This window comes from Hylobates moloch, unplaced genomic scaffold, assembly GCF_009828535.3.
Source record: "Hylobates moloch isolate HMO894 unplaced genomic scaffold, HMol_V3 SCAFFOLD_2, whole genome shotgun sequence".
Lineage (NCBI taxonomy): Eukaryota > Metazoa > Chordata > Mammalia > Primates > Hylobatidae > Hylobates > Hylobates moloch.
In genome coordinates, this window is record NW_026652277.1 from 305108 (window position 1) to 326854 (window position 21747).

General features: G+C 49.8%; 1 protein-coding gene across 1 annotated transcript in view; it reads right to left on the reverse strand.

Annotated features, from left to right (window-relative positions):
* The window catches only part of LOC116456090 (disco-interacting protein 2 homolog C), a 51112-nt gene that overhangs the window by 15029 nt on the left and 14336 nt on the right, over positions 1–21747 (reverse strand). The window contains exons 5-12 of the mRNA XM_032150991.2: positions 19820–19930; positions 11607–11730; positions 11131–11240; positions 10860–10962; positions 8865–8929; positions 6084–6177; positions 5583–5702; positions 4235–4349 (exon numbers count right to left, since the gene is read on the reverse strand). Coding sequence (XP_032006882.1) covers positions 4235–4349; positions 5583–5702; positions 6084–6177; positions 8865–8929; positions 10860–10962; positions 11131–11240; positions 11607–11730; positions 19820–19930 — 842 coding nt within the window. The remainder of the gene's footprint in view (positions 1–4234; positions 4350–5582; positions 5703–6083; positions 6178–8864; positions 8930–10859; positions 10963–11130; positions 11241–11606; positions 11731–19819; positions 19931–21747) is intronic.

Below are 21747 nucleotides of genomic sequence, written 5' to 3' on the forward strand. Positions count from 1 at the left end.
ATAAAGACACACGTGAACACAGACATGCATAAAGACACACGTGAACAGACATGCATAGACACACATGAACACAGACATGCGTAGACACATGTGAACACAGACATGCATAAAGACACACAAACATGCATAAAGACACATGAACACAGGCATGCATAGACACACATGACAGACATACATAAAGGCACATGAACAGACATGCATAAACACGTGAACAGACGCCTATACACACGTGAACAGACACAGACACGTGAACACAGAATGCCTAGACACATGTGAACAGACACGCGGACACACGTGAACACAGACATGCACAAAGACACGTGGACATGCATAAAGACATGAACACAGGCATGCCTAGGCACACATGAACACAGACATGCATTGACATGAACAGACATGCATAGACACATGTGAACAGACATGCCTGGACACGTGAACATAGACATGCCCAGACACACATGAACACAGACATGCATAAAGACACACATGAACAGACATGCATAGACATGAACAGACATGCATAAAGACACACATGAACAAACATGCATACACATGTGAACAGACATGCCTAGAAATGTGAAGACATGCCCAGACATGCATGAACACAGACATGCATAGACACGCATGAACACAGGCATGCCTAGGCACACATGAACACAGACATGCATAAAGACACACATGAACACAGGCATGCATAGACATGAACAGACATGCATAAAGACACGTGAACAGACATGCCTGGGCACATGTGAACACAGACATGCCTAGACACACGTGAACACAGACATGAATAAAGACGTGAACAAAGACATGCCTGAGGACAGGCGTGTCCTCCAGCTCTTGTCCCTTAAAAGTCTCCGACTCATGTTTTTAAAGAATCTCAACCACCCTACAATGAGTGCTGGTCATTCTTTTTTGGAGATTGGCCTTTCTCTGAGGGGAGAATCGACAGCGTAAGTTCCGGCAGTGACCTGCCTCCAGCGCTGGGCAACCTGAGGGAGGGCATAGCACCTGCGGCCCAGGCGCCAGGCTGCTCCCACATACCCATCACCAGGGCTGCTGCTGGCTCCCGAGCGTCACGCCCCCCCCCCCCCCCCCCCCAGCTGCTGCTGGCTTCTGTGCGCCATGCCCCCCTACCCAACCCCAACCCCTTCTTCCCATTGCTAGGGCTGCTGCTCCCGGAAGCGCCCATGCATCCTGCCTATTTATCAAGCAGGACACTGGAGGTTCCATCGATCCCGTGAGCCCCAGAACTTTCCGACATGCTCTGTTTTGCATGACAGACATTCTATGTTGCTTGCAAGAGTGATACTAAGATACTCCACAGCCAGTGGGCCGTGGGCACCCTGGGGCTCTGGAAGGCCCTGGCCCTCGATGCCGGGAAGACTGACTCATGGCCCAGATGTCCACACTCAGCCCTGCTGGCACCTGCAGCCACTGGGTGCTTTCTTGTGAGTGCCTCAGCTTCGGATTTATCTACTTGTTTTTTTTTTTGCAGAAGAGAATCACTAAGTGATACGTATTCCAGAGAGGGCCAAAATTCTACAAATAGTAAGCAAATGCATCTGCAATTTTATCTACATTCTACTGCAAATAATCATTATCCTTTTTTAATTAAGTGGACTGAAAGCCAAGCAAGCAACCAGCTGCAACTCAGCACTGCAAGTTCAGTCTCTGCTTTGTTACCAGGAGCAGGGGCTGTCCCTGGAAGATGGTTAACGCGCGGAAGAGGCTGTCCCTGGGAGATGGTTAACGCGCAGAAGAGGCCGTCCCTGGATGATGGTTAATGCACGGAAGAGGCCGTCCCTGGATGATGGTTAACACGCAGAAGAGGCTGTTCCTAGAAGATGATTAACGCGCAGAAGACGCTGTCCCTGGGAGATGGTTAACGCGCGGAAGAGGCCGTCCCTGGGAGATGGTTAATGCGCGGAAGACGCTGTCCCTGGAAGATGGTTAATGCGCAGAAGAGGCCGTCCCTGGGAGATGGTTAACACGCAGGACACAAATGCTTAGATCACAACATAGAGGAAACGCCCATCCCAGAACCCGTTCAAACAGGCATAATCCGTCTTCTACAGACCCTTCTCTGCAACAATACAGGGGAATGTAGCAGCCGAACACTTGTTTTTTGTTCTTTAAAAAACATAAGGAGTAAATAAAATGAGATCGCTGTACTCCCTCCCACGTTGGACGTGACGACATTTAAGAAGGCATTCATTTTGTTCTCATGCCAAAACCTACAGGGAAGCCTTGCCAGACCTCACTTAAAACAGCTTTACAGAACGTACGAAAGCCGTTTTTCACTTAATAACCTGGCCTCTGACCTCTGCTACGCGGGAAATTCACCTCAAGTCTTAAGGCAGAATACACTGAGTTCACAGGCACTGGCTCATTTTCCAAAAACACGCATCTGTCCCAACCTTTCTGTGGCACACAACTGAAACCCCTGCACAGAGGGAAGTTTCCCTGCTGTTCACACATTCAGAAAACAATGCAGGGAGGGATGTGTTGGTGGAAGTGCAGGTATGAGTGCTGCTTTCATCAACTTTATTCGAAAGTGACTTAAACATCAGGGTAACAAAAGATACAGGTTCCAAGGACCAGCACTGGTTTCTCTCCTAAAGATTTTCACCACTGAGATAGAGTTGCTGCCTAATTCATCTCAGGCAATTAGGGAGTCCAAGTGCAATGGCCAATTATACAGATCATTCTTTCGTACAGCATCAGCACTGAACAGTTTAAATATGCATCATATGCATGATAACTACATAAAAAGACAGTCTTGATGAGACAGAGTGATGGAGGAGCAGGCAGAACAGCACAGGGACACTGGGGGCTGCTTCTAGTTGTCAGGACACTGTCGTTCCTAACTCAACCTGGAATGCGAAAATTGTACCTTTAATCCTTTTCGGTCCTTCAATTTGCTGAGCCCAATCACGCCAATCAGAAAAGTCGCACACCAGAGAAGACCACTGAAGCCAGCTCCAGGGAGGTGGCTCTGGAGAGGGGCTGCTGTAACCCATGGTGGGCCGTGTCCAGAGCAGGGAGGTGGCTCTGGAGAGGGGCTGCTGTAACGGTGGCTCTGGAGAGGGGCTGCTGTAACCCATGGTGCGCCGTGTCCACAGACCACTCCCCCAGACACCTGCGCAGGAGCAGGCCACAGCCGACCTGACGTACGTGCCCACGTGCACCACCGGGAGAGACAGTGGGAGGGAGACATGTCCTGCTCTTGTTATTTCTGTGTCCTGGTCAATGCCTGCCCTTCCACAGTTTTGCCTGTAATAATTTAAACACCACACACTGCTCTGGGAAGCCTGTTGCAAGCGGGTCTCCTGCACTCACTCTGCACTCCAGAGCTCAGCCCACAGGAAGGGAATGGCCCTCCTCTTCCCCATCACTGGGAGTACTGCCGTGGACACGCTGCTCCAAGACCCCCACACCACACCTCCTCTCTCTCGCCACACCTTCCTCTGGACCAGCTCGGGTGGGCCGGTCACAGCCAGCACAGGAACACAGCTTCTCTGCAGGAGCCTGTTCTCCTACAACAGCGTATTTAGGCCGTCAGTGGCACCTACATCGACCAAGTAAAATGAAAACAAAACCCCAAACCCACACATGGCTCCACTTACGTAAAATGTCAAGTGTGTGCCTATCACACAGGAAGAGGTTTAGGCTTTACTTCTGGTGAATGACATGAGATTGTCAGAGCAAAGTGTACGGGAGGCAAGTTTCTGAATTTACCTACTTTTTTATTTTCATTCACTCAAAAAATATGTATTAGGCATCAACTATACACCAGAGACAAACAATGAAAAAATAAATATACCAGTAAATCCCACAGCACATGGAAGTCAGTAACACTGCAAGAAAAGCAGGCAGATGAAAAGAGACTCTATCCCACCCCAGATGAAACCAGAGACTGGTGCACGCACGCGGAAATCGGAGTAAATTCCAAGGACAGGGTATTGTGATTCGATGCATCTCTAGACACTTCTGCTTATTAAGGAGTTACCATGAAACTGCAGAGAGCGATAAATGTTTTTTAATGAATGAATCTAGGCTGTTCAAAAGAATCTGTTCCAGCACATAAAAACAGAAATACACTCATCTTGAAAGGTTAGGTCCCGTTTTTACCCTCACCCTCAGCGTCGACTGTTAGGATTTCCTGATCTCCCTTTGCTGCTGAATTAGGACTGTCTCTAGGTTATCTACGTAATTCGACATGACCCCATACCTCCGGATGGCCACAGTGAGGGCCTCTGGTGAGCTGGCACAAGGACAGATGACCTCCTGTCGAAGGCCTTTACTTTGGAAGACATTGAGAAATGCATCACAAGAAGAAATAGACCCTAGAGTGAAAGAGGGACAATGATCAGACAGCTGAAGCTCTGTGATTGACTATAAAATCCCATCATAGAAAATAGTTCTGAAGGTGGGATTCAGGCACAAGCGGATCTAGGCAGCATGGAAAAATATTTCATTTAATACAATTTATTATTTATGTTACACTGAAAGTCGTTATTCTCAAACAGAACTCAAGAATTTAAAGAATGCAACCTCCACATTTATGACACCTTTTGTGACAGATGAACTTACTTTAGTAACTTTTCTGAGACTTGTTCCACTATTTTCAGTACGGAAGTTCCAAGACAGGGGTAAATCTAAACCAAATGAAGAAAACCTTCCTCTCTATTACTTTAAATGATGAGGTAGAGGCACAATTATCAAGAACATATCAGCTAAACTATCTCCAAATATAGATATACTTTTCTTTATGCAAGATGTATTGTTTTGTAGAGTTACAGGTTAAAAACAATTGTTGATTAAATTAGCTCAGGATTTATGGAATTTTATAAGTGAAAACTGTTTATAAACCTGCTTATGAGTCTGCTTTTGTATATCAGGCATTAAAGGAGTTTATGCTGCTTTAGTTTACAAACATAAATGTTGCATGTTTCATCAATGTGGTCAGAAACCTTTAATTTCACTTTTCTTCTAAGCTTTATGTACTTTTTTCACAAGAGCATGCTAGCCAGGTTCTTGTTTCAGTTGGCTGAAATATTTCTCAAGGTGTATTTATAGTATTCTGTGGAGCTGCTAATTTACTTTATCTGGGTATTTTTGTTAGAGGATGTGATAATGAAATTACATTTAAAACAACAAATTAATTTACTGATCAAGAAAACTATTATACACCATAAAGTACTAGCAGTCAAATATTTATTGAGTATTTCCTTATTACCTGCTTAGGGCTTACTTCATTTCATCCTCATGGAAGTTTATGACTTAAGCACCGTTTTACAGCCGGAAAAACAGGGTCAGCAAAGGAACTTTCTCTACAGAATCAAGACATCCTCTAAATCCCAGGGCTGTGGAGTCTACAAATGCCTGTCCCTTATTATGCCATCGTACCTCTCGGCCAGAGTGAGTGATACTGTTTGGTGATTTTAAGACAACTTCTTTACTAAGATAAGGATTAGAAAAAGAAAAATCAAACTGCAAAGAATGAAACCTAGAAAAAAAAAAAAAAAAAAGACTCCACAGCCTGCCTGCCTCGCGAGTTCACACGGCCCCTCACTTACAGGGGTTCGCGCCGTCCGCCACGATCAGCATTCGCAGAGAGGAGAGGTTGATGTCTCTCTGATCTCTGTGTGCTACTAATGCCCAATGCATATCCCTCGATTTCACACACGCCACTTTTGCTAAAAAGAAAAATAGAAATAAGTTAATATGTGCCACCGTCAGATCGTCCCCTATTACAAAAGAGAGATCATTGTGAGTAGTGGGGAAGGGTGAAGAATCACTGGTCACCCAGCATTTTTTTTTTTTTTTTTAAGTGATCTTGGCTCACTGCAATCTCCTTCTTCTGGGTTCAAGCGATTCTCCTGCCTCAGCCTCCTGAGTAGCTGGGATTATAGGCATGCACCACCAGGCCCGGCTAATTTTTGTATTATTAGTAGAAACGGCGTTTCTCCATATTGGCCAGGGTGGTCTGGAACTCCTGACCTCAGGTGATCCACTCGCTTTGGCCTCCTAAAGTGCTGGGATTACAGGTGTGAGCCACTGCGCCTGGCGATACCCACCTTTGTACTGGCAGACCTTCTGGATCCAGGAGAGAGGGTTCACCTTCATCAGCGAGTACGGGATGCTGATTACATGCATCATGTTCATGACACTCTGCAATCAACAAAGGAACACTCAGGGTGAGCATGGACGGGCACGCAGAGGAGCAGCTCTCAGCCAGCAGCATGGACCCTAGGCCGCACAGGGGCAGGGGGAGCTCTCAGAGAGTGCTGCAGACACCATGTGCACAGGCCCCTGGAGGCTCCTTAGGGTGGGGCTGGCAGGGATGGCAAGTTCAGAGGGGCATGGTGGAGGAGCAGCTCTCAGCAAGTGCCACGGACATCAGGCCACATGGGGCCCTGGAGGAAGAGGAGGAGGAGGAGCAGCTCTCAGGGAGCACCGTGGACGCCAGGCTGCACGGGCCCCCAGGGAAGGAGGAGGAGCAGCAGCTCTCAGGGAGCACTGCAGGCGCCAGGCCGCACAGGCCCGGAGGAGGAGTGGTCGCACAGGACTCTGGAGGCTCCTCAGGGTGGGGATGGCGGGGATGGCTGGTCTGCATGAGTGTGACACGGTCGGGTCTGGGTGTAATCCTTTAAAGCATGTCCATGGGAAAGCGACTTCCCAAGGTCTCCCTTGAACTCCACTGCTTTCGCTCAACTACTCCTGACAGAATTAAATAATTTAAGTCCAAATCCTTTTTAAGATGAAACCTTTGGTGAAATATCGTCATTTTCAACAGCCTTTCGTATCCTCAAAGCCTAATTCTTCCTAGTGTGTTATGCTAACTTTTATTTCACAGAACCCATCTTGAGAACCGCACGCTGCTCTGAAACGCAGGGCCAGGGGAAGCTCACACTCTGGCTCCGGCCGGGCCTTGCTGCAGCAGATTGCGACTTCTGACAAAAATAAACTAGGAAACACTGGCTTAGTACCTGCACGCTGCTGCACACAGAGGCTGGGACTCACACCTACAGGGGCAGCAGGAACACACCTGCCTCACACTGCAGCAGTCAGACCAGGCACCATCTGGCGGGCTGTGCGGTGAGCTAGGGTTCTTGCAGTCTTGTAGGCTACGGGGTGGGGGCAGATGAGAGGGACAGACCCCTCCGCCGCGAGCTCGATTTGGGAAGCTCCAGATGAAAGCGAAAGACAACGTGTGCCTTCCCTCCTCAGAGCTCTGCTGACTCCCTCCCCACTCTGTGCTGGGGGAGGTGAGAGCATCTTAAAAGCCGCTGCCGTCTGCTCAGAGACCTCGCTTTGGATGCGACAGTGGAGAGACTCGCACCTGCCAGGGCTGCCGGCTGTACCCCGGAGCACAGAGCAGGCAGGCTGGTACCACCAGCGGGAGCTCCTCAGAGAGGTGGCCCCACGACAAGGCCTTGAAAGCAGGGCTGTGTGGACAACGTCACAGCCAGAAACTCGGGTGTTCTAATAACGAGAGTGACTAACAGCAACAGTGACGTAGCTGTCTGTTCTTTAGGACCTGATCATTGAATCACATGTGTCAAACATGTAGGTGGAGTGGGTGCTTAAACTTTAGGCCACATAATTCTCACACCAGCCACGTCAAATAGGATTGTCGTTCCATTCACAGACAGGAAAACTGAGGTTCAGATTTGAGAAGGGACTTAGACGCACGTGTGACATGCCCAAGTCACAAAGCTAAGAAAGGAAGGGCTGAGACACAAGCCCAGGTCCTCCAATCCCAAAGCCGGGGCTCCCACTGCACCAGCACACAATGCTGCTGGGACCACACTGCTCCATCTTGTCCCCTAACAGCATCCAGACTTGAGAGACCACCCGCGTGTTTCACGGAAAGAAGCCAGCCGGGCTGCTCTGGAGCCACAGATATTTGGTCTAGGAAATGCTTGCCGGCTCCTCTTCGCATGAATTCTGGTTCGCAGAGAAACGGCAAACCTGTATTCATATGCCCATCACTTGTGTGACAACTACTAGAATTTTCTACCTCCAAAAGGAAAGAAGCTTCAGCATAAGAAATTATTCGAAAGAAAAATGAGTGAAAATTACCACATATGAAACAAATGTGGGGAGCGTCTAAGCAGTCATGATCCACGTAGCTTTTAAGGGCCAAGCCTGCCTTAAATAACAGGGCTACTTCCCCACGAGAAGTGCCCAAGCCCGGCGCTGTCATCCAGGGCACTCGTGACTGTGAGACAATTGTTTCCCTACAACACACACAGACTGCCATCCTCAAGGGCAAATCTGGAAACTACTTTTCCCCGCAGAGTAACACAACAGCAGGCCCCACCGACTCAAGAAACAACAGGAACATCCAGCTAACCAGATGTATGGGACAGTGACCCACACACGAACCAACCTTTGATGTTACTCTAAGATACTGAATGCCAAAAGTGCGGGAAGAAAGATAATGATCTCCACGTGAGCCCTGGAAGGCTGTTTTCCGCAGCTGTAACCTCAATCCACGTGTCCAAGACCCTCACACCAGTGGCTGCTGAAACAACTGGCTTTGTGGTGTAGTCGTGAACCGCGTTAGTAGACAACAGCGGTCTTCTAACAGTGACGATTTTCTGCTTCACAGTGTGGGAGGAAGCAACTTGCACAAGTGAAACGTATGCAAATCTAGGCATTTGTATTCCTACACCCAGCACACTCCTGTGTGGACAGGCAGGGTGGGCGGGAGAACTCCTGTGTGGACAGGCAGTGTGGGGAGGGGACTCCTGTGTGGACAGACAGGGCGGGAGGGAGACTCCTGTGTGGATAGACAGGGCGGGAGAGGGACTCCTGTGTGGACAGACGCGGCCGGGGGGGCCCTCACTTACTGTCAGGATGCCATGCCAGAGCCCGACGTCCTTCTTGAAATCCAACACGTTCACAATGGTTTCAGCTGCACAACAGAGGGAGTCAGAAGATTTTTACTTAGGACAGGGCGGCAACAGACCAAAATGCAAAGAAAATCCAATATTGCATCAGGGGAAATAATAGATCTTGGAAAAATATCATTTTGCCATATCTTGGTGGAAATTCTGTAGACTCCAAGTACGCCAGTTTGAGTGCCGGCCACCCTGGAGTTTCTAGACAGATATCCTGACACAAGAGTGAGCAGCGTTCTCTCCACGCCGCACCTTAAAATGCAGCATTCCTTCTCTTTTTATATATTTTCCCCTCCCTGCCTTTTTCTTTAAAACATCTCTTTTCACTTCCTCATGAGTCTCCCAGGAAAGGAAGCTTTGCAGCTGGCGTGCCCTGTGCGCAGAGAGGAGGAGGTGGATTTTTGGCAACACAGGGGCCTACACAGCTCTACTGGAAGTCTCCAAGGTTGGAGTCGCATTAAAAAAAGGAAGCACCGGAATCTGGAAGACAGGGAGGGAAATCTATTCACTAAAAAGGTGCTAAAAGCTCGTGCTTGATGAGGATTACTATCACAGAGCACGCTGGCCGTGAACAGGCCCAGCTTTCTCCCGAAGTCACCTGGCCAGCCAAGGTCAGCAGCTGCCTGCACGTGACTCAGTCTCACCTCCCCTTCCAAAGGCTAAAGTGTGGAGGGTAACAGACAGGGGGCTTTCACAATAAACAGCCAAAAGGAAACAATCTAAGTTCCTTTTGAAAGTAGTGAAGTAAAGAGCGAACATATCCATTCCCTCCCCAACCTCCACAAGTGTGACCGCCCTGGACCTTGGAGGCATTATTAGGGCAAGGAGCAAGAGGCAATGCTTCCCCAAGTGTGAAAACTCCACGGCCAGACATCAGAATACCCACGAGAGACACACGCTGTTTTTAAAGGGGAGATTATGAGGATGGGGAGAGAATAAAAATAGTAGAAAAAGGAAAGTGTTCCATTCCACAGCGGAGCGGCAGACGCCACCACGGCCTTGCCAATTTCCAGAAAGAGACGCCAGGCAGGGGTGCACGCTGCAGCTATGCCTGTCAGGAGCCTGGTCAAGGGGACCTCAGGGGGCCTCAGGGGGTCTCTGGAGGGAGTCTCAAGGGGCCTCAGGGCATCCCAAGGGATCTCAGGGCCATGAGGGTTCTCTGGGGGTTCTGAAGGAGTCTCAAAGGGCCTGAGGGCACATCACAGTGTCTCAGGGGATCTCAGCAGGACTCAGGGCACCAATGTGGGGAGTCTCTGGGGATCTCCGGGGTCGCACCCTCCCCTCTCTGTGCCATTTCAGCGCGGTTGCCACAGTTCCCTCCACTCACTTCCCTTCTTTGCCTCCCATACCAGCCCACCCCGGGGAAGGAAAACACATAACGCGCACCAATTCCTCTTCACCGCAGAAGCAGAGACCTGCAGAGACGCTGACTCAATTGGGAGGGTGGGCGGACACACGGGCGTTTTCTTTACAGCTAAAGATATGCTCATGTGCACCCAGGGATGAAGCTCCACGGCGCTAACAGCGTCTCCCCAGATCCACACGCTGAAGCCCCAGGCCCCAGCGTGGCTGTGTGTGGACAGCGCACCTTTCGGGAGGTCATTCACATTCAGTGGGGTCGTAGGGATGGGCTCCTAACTGCACATCTTCTTATACCTCCTATGAGAAGCCTGGAAGAGGCCCCCACTGCGAACTGCCCAAGAGCACGCTGACCTCAGACCTCTGCGCTGTGCGGACATAAATATCTGCTGCTGAAGCCGCCGTCTGTGGTATTTTGCTATGGTCGGCTGAGCTGATACCCTAACTCAACAATAAGTTAACGTCAGTGGAGCTGGGCACAAACTTCACACTATTTCTATGGCTCCTCGTGGGAGTGATGTGGCCTTCGTGTCAGGTGTCCCGGTTAGAACCAGGGTCCCAAGGAGTCAGGGTCTGGCACCCCACCTTCCGTGTAGCCGCACGCCTGCGTCAGGGCCTGGCAGTGTGTCAGCAGCGCAGTCCTCGTCACCGTCACACCCAGCACACTGCCATCCTTACATGTCTTGTACTGAAACGAGACAGAAAGCGTGAGGCAGGTGGGGCTGAGAGGTCACAGCAGCTTTTCTTCTTGAGGTTCTCCGAGTCCTTGAATTTTGGCGCTCATGTAACCGTCAGAAACACACATTAGTACCAAGGCCGCACTCAGGGCCAGTGGAGGAGGCCGAGGCTGACTCACCTCAATATATGCAGTGTCGTTATTGGCATCTTTAATGTGTGGGAACCAGTCTCGGGGCGGTTTGGAGAGATGTTTAGACTCTGTGACAAACCACAGCAGCTTTGGCCAACCTTGGAAATAAACGACAAGTTCCTTTTAAATGTTACTCAGAAAGCAGGTCTGTAGAGTTTCTCCCCATTCATGTGGTACCCGTTCAAACACGTCAACTAGATCGAATCTCTGGTGTTTCCGGATTTCATGAGATCTAAGACATCAACAGAAGAGCACCCAAGCCGCCATCACGCGTTACCTCACATCACCCCGTGGGCCGGCAACCCGGCTGTGTCATCAGGGACGTGAATGCATGAAAAGTCGTGGGTCTGCAACTGACGTTTCATTCCACAGAGGACTGAAACCAAGGCGGGGTGACGTATTCCCGCACCCGCCTTCTGACAAAGGACGTGGGCATGCGAGCTCTCAGAGGCTCGGTGGCATACCTTTAAACTGTGGGATCTCTCCCGTTGGGCTTTTTGGAAGTCCTTTATGGCAGGCGTCACTAGTCAAGGCTACAGTAACTCCGCAGCTTCCAAGCAAGAAACCTATCTGCTGGCTCCCTGCGTCCTGAGAGGGCAACAGAGAGAGAGGAGTTGAGAACCCACGACCTGCCCCGCTCCGCCCAGCCTTCGGCCCTCCCTCTAGCATTCACACGGACCCTCGAGTCTGCAGAACCGGGATCCAACCCCAGCCCTGCTGCTTGGTATCTGTGGGACCCTGAACAGGTGAACTTGCACAGCCTCAGTGTCCTCATGTGTAAAACAGGGAGAGAAAGAACAGCCGTCTCCCAGGTTTGTTGAGGGATAAATTAGAAGAGGGCGTGGAAAGTGCTCAGTGCAGGGCTGGTGTTCAGCGGGTCGCATTAAAAGCCTGCTGTTATAGTTCCCTCCGATTCCGTAAGACTGATTATACGACACAATTACTGTAGAGAACAGACAGGGCCTGAAAAAACACTTCTACTAACACACTAACACCAAGTGCCTGATCTTTAAAACACTCAAAGACCAAAGGCACGAAAGACACACCTGGCATGGGTGCCAGGCAGGGCCCCTCGGCCAGAGGAAGGGAGACCTGGGTCACTTTCTCCTCACCCTGAGCAGCCTGGTGTCAGTGAAATAACTGAAGCTTGCTGAAACAGGACACTGCTGTGCAGCCCCACTGGAGACACCAGGGACAGGTGGCTCCAGGCTGCCAGCTCCGGTTTGGGAAGGTCAGACCTGAGCAGACCCACGCGTCCTCACTCCTGTCCAGCTGCCTGAAGGCAGGTGGGCGAGCAGCCAAGGCACTCGTGTCACTCTCTCTACGCCCACCAGCTGTGCCAGCTGTGTGGGTTTTCCATTATTTGATTCATAAAATAAACTGAAAGCTCCAAAACAGCCAGGGTTCCAGCAACTAAAAATGCCACACTGCAGTGAGCAAGTCACCGTCTTCACTCCCCAGATGGCTCAGCGTGAACCCCCCCATTATGGACCCTACACGGCGATCGGAGGCCTGGCTGTGGATCTTCCCACCCGTTCCCTGATAATGGGAAAACATGAGCTGAAGAGTGGTGTGTTCACTTGGGTAAATGAGGCAGCATTAAAATTTCAAAGCTGTAGTCTCTCTTAAGTGTTCAGTACTTTTCTTATTGTAGATTTAAATCTATAGTGAAAATGCCTCTCTGTGGAATTTTCATGGAGCAATAGCCAAACGGGCCAACCAGCACACGCAAGGCAGCTCCCCAAGGTCTGGCCGCTGGGAGCTCGGCGGACAGATGGAACCCACTTCGGGGAAGTCTTGTGGTGCTTTTCACACAGGCGGTGCTTGCTCAAGTAAAGCCCTAATCGGTCACTTTAATGTGAATCTGAACATCACATTAAAAAATGTCCCGACTCTGCAGAGGTCAGGGGCACAGGTGAGGGGAAGAGGTGGGGGGCAGAGGCGGGGCGACATCAGCTTCCGCAGCAGGAAGGCGGTTCCGCCAAGCCAGAAAGTACCGGGCCGAGGCAGAAGCACACGCGTGACGGTCACAAGACGGAGGAACAGCGAGGCCAGTCGCTCATGGCTGTGGGTGGAATGCTGACCTCAGGCCAGGAGCCAACCTTTCACTAAACCCTGCCCTGGTAGTGTCTGCCCGTGATTTAATCCCCCAAATGATAAAATCATACACATAAGAAGACCCCTAAAAAATAAGGAAGAGACTGAAAACCACAGGAGCAGCAGGCCTGGGAGGATGTGGCTGCGATTCAGCCAAGGTGAGGCTGGGCCTGCTACTCCTCAGCACGTGCAGAGTGCCCCCGCGGCCCCGTCAGACGCCAGCCCTCAGCATAGCTCTGCCCATCCCTGGCCAGCATGCTCAGAACAGCACTTACCATATCTCACCCTACACACCCGTGTGGGAGGCAACCCCGTGGAGTCAACACACGCACATGCCCACATACACCCGCGCACACACACACACACATACACTCAACACTCTCACACAACACACACACACATGCCCATGCACACATGCAGATGCGCACACACTCAACACTCACACACACATGTCCACGCACACACATGCCCACACATGCGCACACACTCAACACGACACTCACACACACGTGCCCACAGGCACGCACAAACACCCAACAAAGAAAGGGACTAGACAGATGGACCCTGCACACAGCACCTGAAGCAAAGGGCTGCGGGTCCTCGGTGGGCCTCACAGCCTCCGCAGGTGACCCAAGGACAGGACCTGGCTTCACCTGGACTAGTGGCTTTCCTCACTCACAGGCCTCAGTTCTCTGTCCTTGGAAAGGTGGCGTCGGCCTCAGTCTGGCTGGATCTGAGGCCAACTCCGGGAAACAGGTGCTACATCTCAGGAAAGTGTGAATAAAAAGAATCCTCCCAGGATGCGTTCAGAAAACTAGGTTCTCATCAGGGCCTTTATTCGAAGACACTTCTAGTGGCTGTAGGACTGGCAGACGGAAGAAATATTAGGGTTCACATACTTATCAACTACACAAATATGCTCATCTGACCCTACTTTGACTTGCACCATAGCCAACAGATTCTTTCAGTTAAAAATAAGAAAAGTTCTCCAAGACCAACAAACTGCTACATTCTGAAGGCACACTTCTGAAAGGATGGCACCCAAATGGCCAACAGGTCCATGAAAAGGTGCCCAACGTCACTAATCATCAGGGAAACGCAAACTAAAACCACAGGGAAGCCAGGCGCCATGGCTCACGCCTGTAATCCCAGCACTTTTGGTGGCCACAGCAGGCAGATCACTTGATGTCAGGAGTTCAAGACCAGCCTGGCCAGCGTGGCTAAACCCCAATCTCTACTAAAAATATAAAAATTAGCCAGGTGTCATGGTACGCCCCTGTAATTCCAGCTACTCAGGAGGCTGAGGCAGGAGAATAGCTTGAACCCGGGAAGCGGAGCTTGCAGTGAGCAGAGATCGTGTCACTGCACTGCAGCCTGGGTGAGGGAGCAAGACTCCATCTCAAAAACAAAAGAAAAAAAAAACAACCCGCAAGGAGACATCACCACACACTGCTCGCACTGGTTACAATGCGTTATATCAAAAAGAGGAAAAATACTTGTTGACGAGGATGCAGAGAAAAGAAAACCCTTGCACGCTATTGGTGGGAATGCAAATTAGCGCAGCCATTATGGAAAATGGTATGGAGATTGCTCAAAAACCTAAAAATAGAACTACCATATGATCCAGCTATCTTGTTACTGGGTATTTGGCCAAAGGAACTGAAATTGATCAGGAATCCAGGAGATGATCGGCATCCGTACGTTCACTGCAGCGTTATCCACGAGGGCCAGGAAGACAAATCAACCGTAGTGCCCAAAGACCCACGAATGGATGCAAGGCAGGCAGACCCGGCACACTGGGTGCTACTCAGCCTTCAGCGAGGGGCAAAGCCGGCCTGTGCTGAACCATAAGGACATTACATCACACAGTGGGTGCTATTCAGCCTTCAGCGAGGGGCGAAGCCGGCCCCGTGCTGGAACCGTAAGGACATTGCATCGCACAGTGGGTGCTATTCAGCCTTCAGCGAGGCGTAATCCGGCCATATGCTGAAACCTGGGTAGGGACATTACATCGCACAGTGGGTGCTATTCAGCCTTCAGTGAGGAGGGAAGCCGGCCACATGCTGAACCGTAAGGACATTACATCGCACAGTGGGTGCTATTCAGCCTTCAGCGAGGAGCGAAGCCGGCCTGTGCTGAACCGTAAGGACATTACATCGCACAGTGGGTGCTACTCAGCCTTCAGCGAGGGGCGAAGCCGGCCTGTGCTGAACCGTAAGGACATTACATCGCACAGTGGGTGCTATTCAGCCTTCAGTGAGGAGGGAAGCCGGCCACATGCTGAACCGTAAGGACATTACATCGCACAGTGGGTGCTACTCAGCCTTCAGCGAGGAGGGAAGGCAGCCACATGCTGAACCGTAAGGACATTACATCGCACAGTGGGTGCTATTCAGCCTTCAGTGAGGAGGGAAGCCGGCCACATGCTGAACCGGAAAGACATTACATCGCACAGTGGGTGCTATTCAGCCTTCGGCGAGGAGGGAAGGCAGCCGTATGCTGAACCAGAAGGATATTAGGCTGCCGGAAATAAGCCAGGCACAGAAAGACCAAAGCCACAATGAGCTCATTTACATGTGGCATTTAGCAGTGAACGGAATGGTGACCACCAGGGCTGGAGAGGGGGGAGATGCGGGGGAGGGAGGAGACAGGGAGATGTTGGTCAGAAGAGACAAAGCCTCAGATTGGAGGAAGGTGTTTTGAGATCTATTGCAGAATGGGGTAACTATAGTCAATGAAAATGTAATCTACTTTTCAAAATAACCAAGAGTAAATTCCAAATGTCTCACCATAAAAAATGAGGGGTAAGCAAGGTGACAGATATGTTAATCAGTTTGACAAACATTCCACGTTGTATGCATATATCAAAACATCACACTCTACCCCATAAATGTATATAATGTAACTTGTCAGTTAAAATAATATTTAAAAAATAAAATCAAGTCATGGTGTCTTTAGAACTGAGAGGCTCGGCCTCAGGGGAGGGTCTCTGTCCTTCACCTGTGAAATCACCTGTGGCTTCTCTAGAATTCTATCCCATGACCACTGGTTTGCAAAGTAAAGGTTTCTAAATGCCTTGTTAAGGTCTGTGCGTTCTCCGCAGATTTCTGCATAGCCTGAGGCATCTGTAGGCAAAGTCACCTCAGGGTTATATTGGCACAGACAGGGCAAGGCGGGAACGTCAGCCCTTCCTTCTGAGAGGGGTTTTGGTGCTCATGGTGCTTGGTGATAAAACCGTAGCCACAGAGGGTCCCTCCCTATGTCCTGGAGGTGAGGGACAGGCAGGGGCTCTTTCCTGTCCCCACGTCCTCATCACCTGCACAGGTTACAGTCACTGACACGTAAGTCCCCAGGGACCTCCCAGCGTGAGAAGTCCTGGCCTCCGGAGACGTCCCCATGCTGTTCTCCTGCTGTGCTCCCTGCCCTCTGACCAGAGATCCCCTGAGATGCCCCTCATCCCCATGTGGACCCTGCCCTGTGCACAGTGAACGTGCAGCCTCTACTTGGGTACAAGGGGGTCTCAGCTGAGGGGGACTGTTGGGTCCTCCTGTGGGGGAGGAAAGCTCTCCTCTTCCTCCATCATCACTGCCACAGCTTCCCAGCCACGTGGCCTTGGAAAGATTTCTGATCTGTTCAACGGACCGTTTATGTCTCTACTACCATTCAAAGGCACTTAATTCATTATTTCAAAGCATCTTAAGCATGTGTTACAGTGAAACGTTTCATGGCTGAAATAAATGTCACCTTGGGATTTGGAGCTATGCCTAGGATTTCAGGTAACAGGACGACATTTCTGCCAACCTGAGAGCAGCACTCCAACATGCTCAGGAAAACCACCTCCCCGCTTCATCCAAATCATTTTCCGCTACAAACCAGCCTGGACTGGAGGACACCAGGCTATACACTTTAACGTGGATAAATACAAATTGTTAAAGTGAAGAAAAGAAGAAATAATTGTTACGAATAACAATGATAAATGTTTTCTGTCTGGTTATTGAACCATCACCATATGCTCGTGCCTACAAGTTCCTGCAAATCATCCTTTCACCGTTGCTTAGACACCTCAGAGCATGTCCAGAGAGCCCCTAACCACTGACATAAACTCCTCACTAGATCCCAGGACTGGGGTTAACTACAGTGCTGAGGCTGTCACGTAAGCATGACTGGAGTCCTCCGGTCCTTCCACTTTTCTCACGTGTTGTGAAGACCACGGGACCCAAGGGGATGGGAAAGCACCTCACGGGAAGTCTGACCTGTCTGATGCACATGTGGAGTGCTGGCTGCAAATCTGGGGAAACTGGCTGCAGATCCGGGGAAACTGGCTGCAGATCCAGGGGAAACTGGCTGCAGATCCGGGGGAAACTGGCATTCTCCCATAGCAGCTACCACAAACTCCCCTGCCTCTGCCAGACACGAGCATGCTCAGGAGGCCAAGCATGAACCTCCTGGCTTTGTACATAGGAAATGAAAATAGCAATCATCTTTCCTGTTTCCAAAAGGAACCCCGTGTTCTCTCCCTTCCCATCCAAGGGGCAGTTTGAAATGCAACCATAAAACCGGCACAGACTCTGAAGAGATACCCATGTGTGTTCCAAGAGGTGGCAGTAGCCACAAAGACAGCTGGAAGTTTCTTCGCCTGGACAACCTGTGATTGTTGCCTTTTGGAGCTAGAAGAGTAACCCACACCGTGCACGCATTAAAGATGTGCTAAAGGGGCCAGGCGCAGTGGCTCACACCTGTAATTCCAGCCCTGTGGGAGGCCGAAGCAGGCAGATCACCTGAGGTCAGGAGTTCGAGACCAGCCTGGCCAACATAACAAAACCTTGGCTCTACTAAAAATACAAAAATTAGCTGGGTGTGGTGGCACACGCCTGTAATCCCAGCTACTCAGGAGGCTGAGGTAGGAGAATTGCTTGAACCTGGGAGGCAGAGGTTGCAGTGAGCTGAAATCGTGCCACTGCACTCCAGCCTGGGAGACAGAGCGACTCTATCTCAAAAAAAAAAAAAAAAAAAATGGGCTAAAGGGAGCTGATGGTTTAAGGGCAGTGTGCACAGGCACATCGCAGGTTCGGACCTGGGTGGTCCCTCGGGGCACGTGGTGCTGGCTTCCTCCTACAGGACTGGCCGCCTACAGGGAGCAGCAGCGTGACCTGCACTGTAGCTGCCCCACTTCATGTCTCTTAAAGTTACCATAACTCTGCTTTACAGAAGAACAAACCATCCACATGGACCAAAACCTTACATTGGTATGAGCGTGAGCCAAAAATAAAATTCTAAGCCCCTCAACCAACTGAAGAGACCCCTTCCCTCAGCCAAGGACATTCCAAAGTTAACCTGAAAAACCAGTTCAGCCATGATGGGAAGGAGGGGTCGGACGTGCCCCTTACTCCCTCATCTTCTGTTTGAAATTCAGGCACAGTCAACCAGCAATGGCATTAAAACAGAGACCTTCAGACTGACAAAGCTGACTCTCCGTAGCAATAAGATACCAACATGAAAAATAGGCCCTGAAAGAAATCAAAGTATTTTACCTCAGTGTATTTCTTTGACGTAGTTTGAAATAGCCCTATAAAGCTCTCTCTTGTGGGGAAAATCTACACTCTGTAGAGAATCTCCTCCCCTTTCCAGGTCCTTTTCCTGATCCAGGGGAGAATTAACTAAGAGTCTGGCACCTTTGTAAGTCTGATAAGAACCATTTACACCTATTCTCTCTGAAGCCTGCTGCCTGGAGGCTTCCTCCCATAATAAAAACCTTGGTCTCCACAACCCCGAACCCTAAGACACTGGCTTCTATTGATTCCAGGGCTTTAGATAAACTCTTTCAACCAACTGCCAATCAGAAAATCTTAGAATCCACCTGTGACCTGGAAGGCCCCCACTGCTGCTTCAAGCTGTCCCACCTTTCTAGACCAAATGAACATACGTCTTACGTGTACTGCCTAATGTCTCATGTCTCCCTAAAATGTACGAACCCAAAAGCTGCAGCCAGACCACCCTGGGCACACATTCTCAGGACCTCCTGGGGCTGTATCATGGCCACGTCCTCAACCTTGGCAAAATAAAATTCTAAATTGAAACCTGTCTCAAATTCTTTTTGATTGACAATGCACATTAATTTCTTTACATTGGATTAAACAATAATTACAATGGCAAGTTTAGTGGTTTATTTTCATTATAGAATAAGACCTGACAAATCATAGGTCAACCTTGGACTGGATGTCAAAACACCTGAACAAAAGCAGCATCCACCACCCTTCAAAAAATAATAAATTAAAAAAAAAACTATCATTTACCCCAATTCTAGTGCACATGACACCAAGGAACAAGATTCTCAAACACCCTTGCTTTACTGACCAAGAGGCTGCTGCTCCACGTTTGACCCCAAAGCAAGCTGTGCTCCACCTCCGGGATGCCCATCCCAGGCTACAGGGCCCACTAGCGACCGCGTCCCTTATTGAGGCAACCAAAGGAAACCCAGGGTCCCAGAAACAGCGAGGAGACTCTCACCCAGCCGGGAGACAGCCACCGTGAAAGCCATCTCACTCAGCGAGAGACAGAGCAAAGGGCGCGCGTTCCTTACCTTCCTCGTGAGCGGCACCTCGATGGGCACAGGGACCACCTCGGCCAGCAGGCAGCCGTAGAAAGCCGCCATGAAGGCAGCCGGATCGTTGTTGGGGAACACCAGTGCCACCTGTGGGACAGGCCAGAGCGGGTCAACATTAACGTGGGCGTCCTGGCTTCCTAAGACGCTGCGGAAGAGCCTGGTTCTAGGTGAGAGGGCACGCTTCAGTAAGAACCAGGTCCTATGTAAAATGCATTTCAGTAAGCTGTGTTTTAATAAGCATCACACACCCAGCCTTGAATTCATGTAGAAGACAAACGTGAACACTCGTCTATGTTACTGTCACCAGAGTATAACTGCCTTTATTTTCTGCATACTACCTTCCATACCCACACGTTTTCACGTAGATGAAGTTATATCCTACTGTTTCTCACTAAGCTTTGTAAATACTTCCTTGTATTCTATACAGTCTTCATAACTGTCCTGGGACAGCTGTGCAGTTCATTAGGCCGTGTGCAGGACTCAGCTCAGATCCCATGTCAGTGTTTAGCTCTGGGATCTCAGGGACAATTGTGGCCTCTCCAAGCCTTAGTATTCTTCTCTAAAAAGTGAGAATAATGATGGAGCCGATGTCTTAATGCGGTGGTCAAGGTCAAATGAGAGAATGTACGTAGAGAACTCAGTGGGATGCCTGACACACGGCGTGAGTTCGTGGACGCTATGAGTAAAGCCCAAGTTACTGGCGCTAGGGCTGGTAGCAGCATCAGTCCCCTGGTGCCACACGTGTGCACCTGTTGTGGGCCCTGACCCTGCAGCAAAGTCTTCCCTGTGTAGCTGCCTGGATGTGGCACCAATTCATCCTGCCAGCTCAGCCTCTCTTAGGAACTAAGTTCCTAAGAGTAGCATTGTCAGAGTTCTAAAAGTGTGCTTAATGTAAATTATCAAGTAATATTGGTACCTACTAATAGATGATATGATTTTTTTTTTTTTAAATAAACAAGTTCATTCTATTACCCAGGCTGGAGTGCAGCGGCACAATCATAGCTCACTGCAGCCTTGAACTCCTGGGCTCCAGCGATCCTCCTGCCTTACAGGTGGGCACTACGGCACCCAGCTAATTTTTAAAAAATATTTTTAGATGGGGTCTCACTATGTTGCCCAGGCTGGCCTCAAACTCGGTTAAATTTTAAAAAATATTTTTAAGATGGGGTCTTGTTATGTTGCCCGGGCTGGCCTCAAACTCTTGGCCTCAAGCAATTCTCCCGCCTTGGCCCCTGCAAAGTGTTGGGATTACAGATGTGAACCACTGTGCCTGGCCAGTATGTTTTCTGATGGTCCTTAACAATATGGCGTATCTTGACGAAGAACAATTTTCTCTTCGATGATAGACTGTTAATAGACAACCCTATTTCTGGATTCCCATGATGCCCTGCGAACTCTGCTTCTATTTTAACACAGGTTACTCTTACATGTGGGGTAGCACTGGTGTTGCTCTTCCTTATGGACAAGTTTAGTACGTGTTCATCGGCACATGAATCCTATGATTTTACGTGTAGGGTAGCACTGGTGTTGCTCTTCCTTATGGACAAGTTTGGTACGTGTTCATCAGCACATGAATCCTATGATTTTACGTGTGGGGTAGCACTGGTGTTGCTCTTCCTTATGGACAAGTTTGGTACGTGTTCATCGGCACATGAATCCTATGATTTAGCACATGTGCATCATTTTTGCATTACCTCATTCTGGATTTTGTTTTTTTCTGAGACAGAGTCTTGCTGTGTCGCCCAGGCTAGAGTACAGTAGTGCAATCTTGGCTCACTGTAACCTCTGCTTCCCTGGTTCAAGCAATTCTCCTGCCTCAGCCTCCCGAGTAGCTAGGACTATAGGCATGCACCACCACACTCAGCCAATTTTTTTGTATTTTTTTGTAGATACAGGGTTTCACC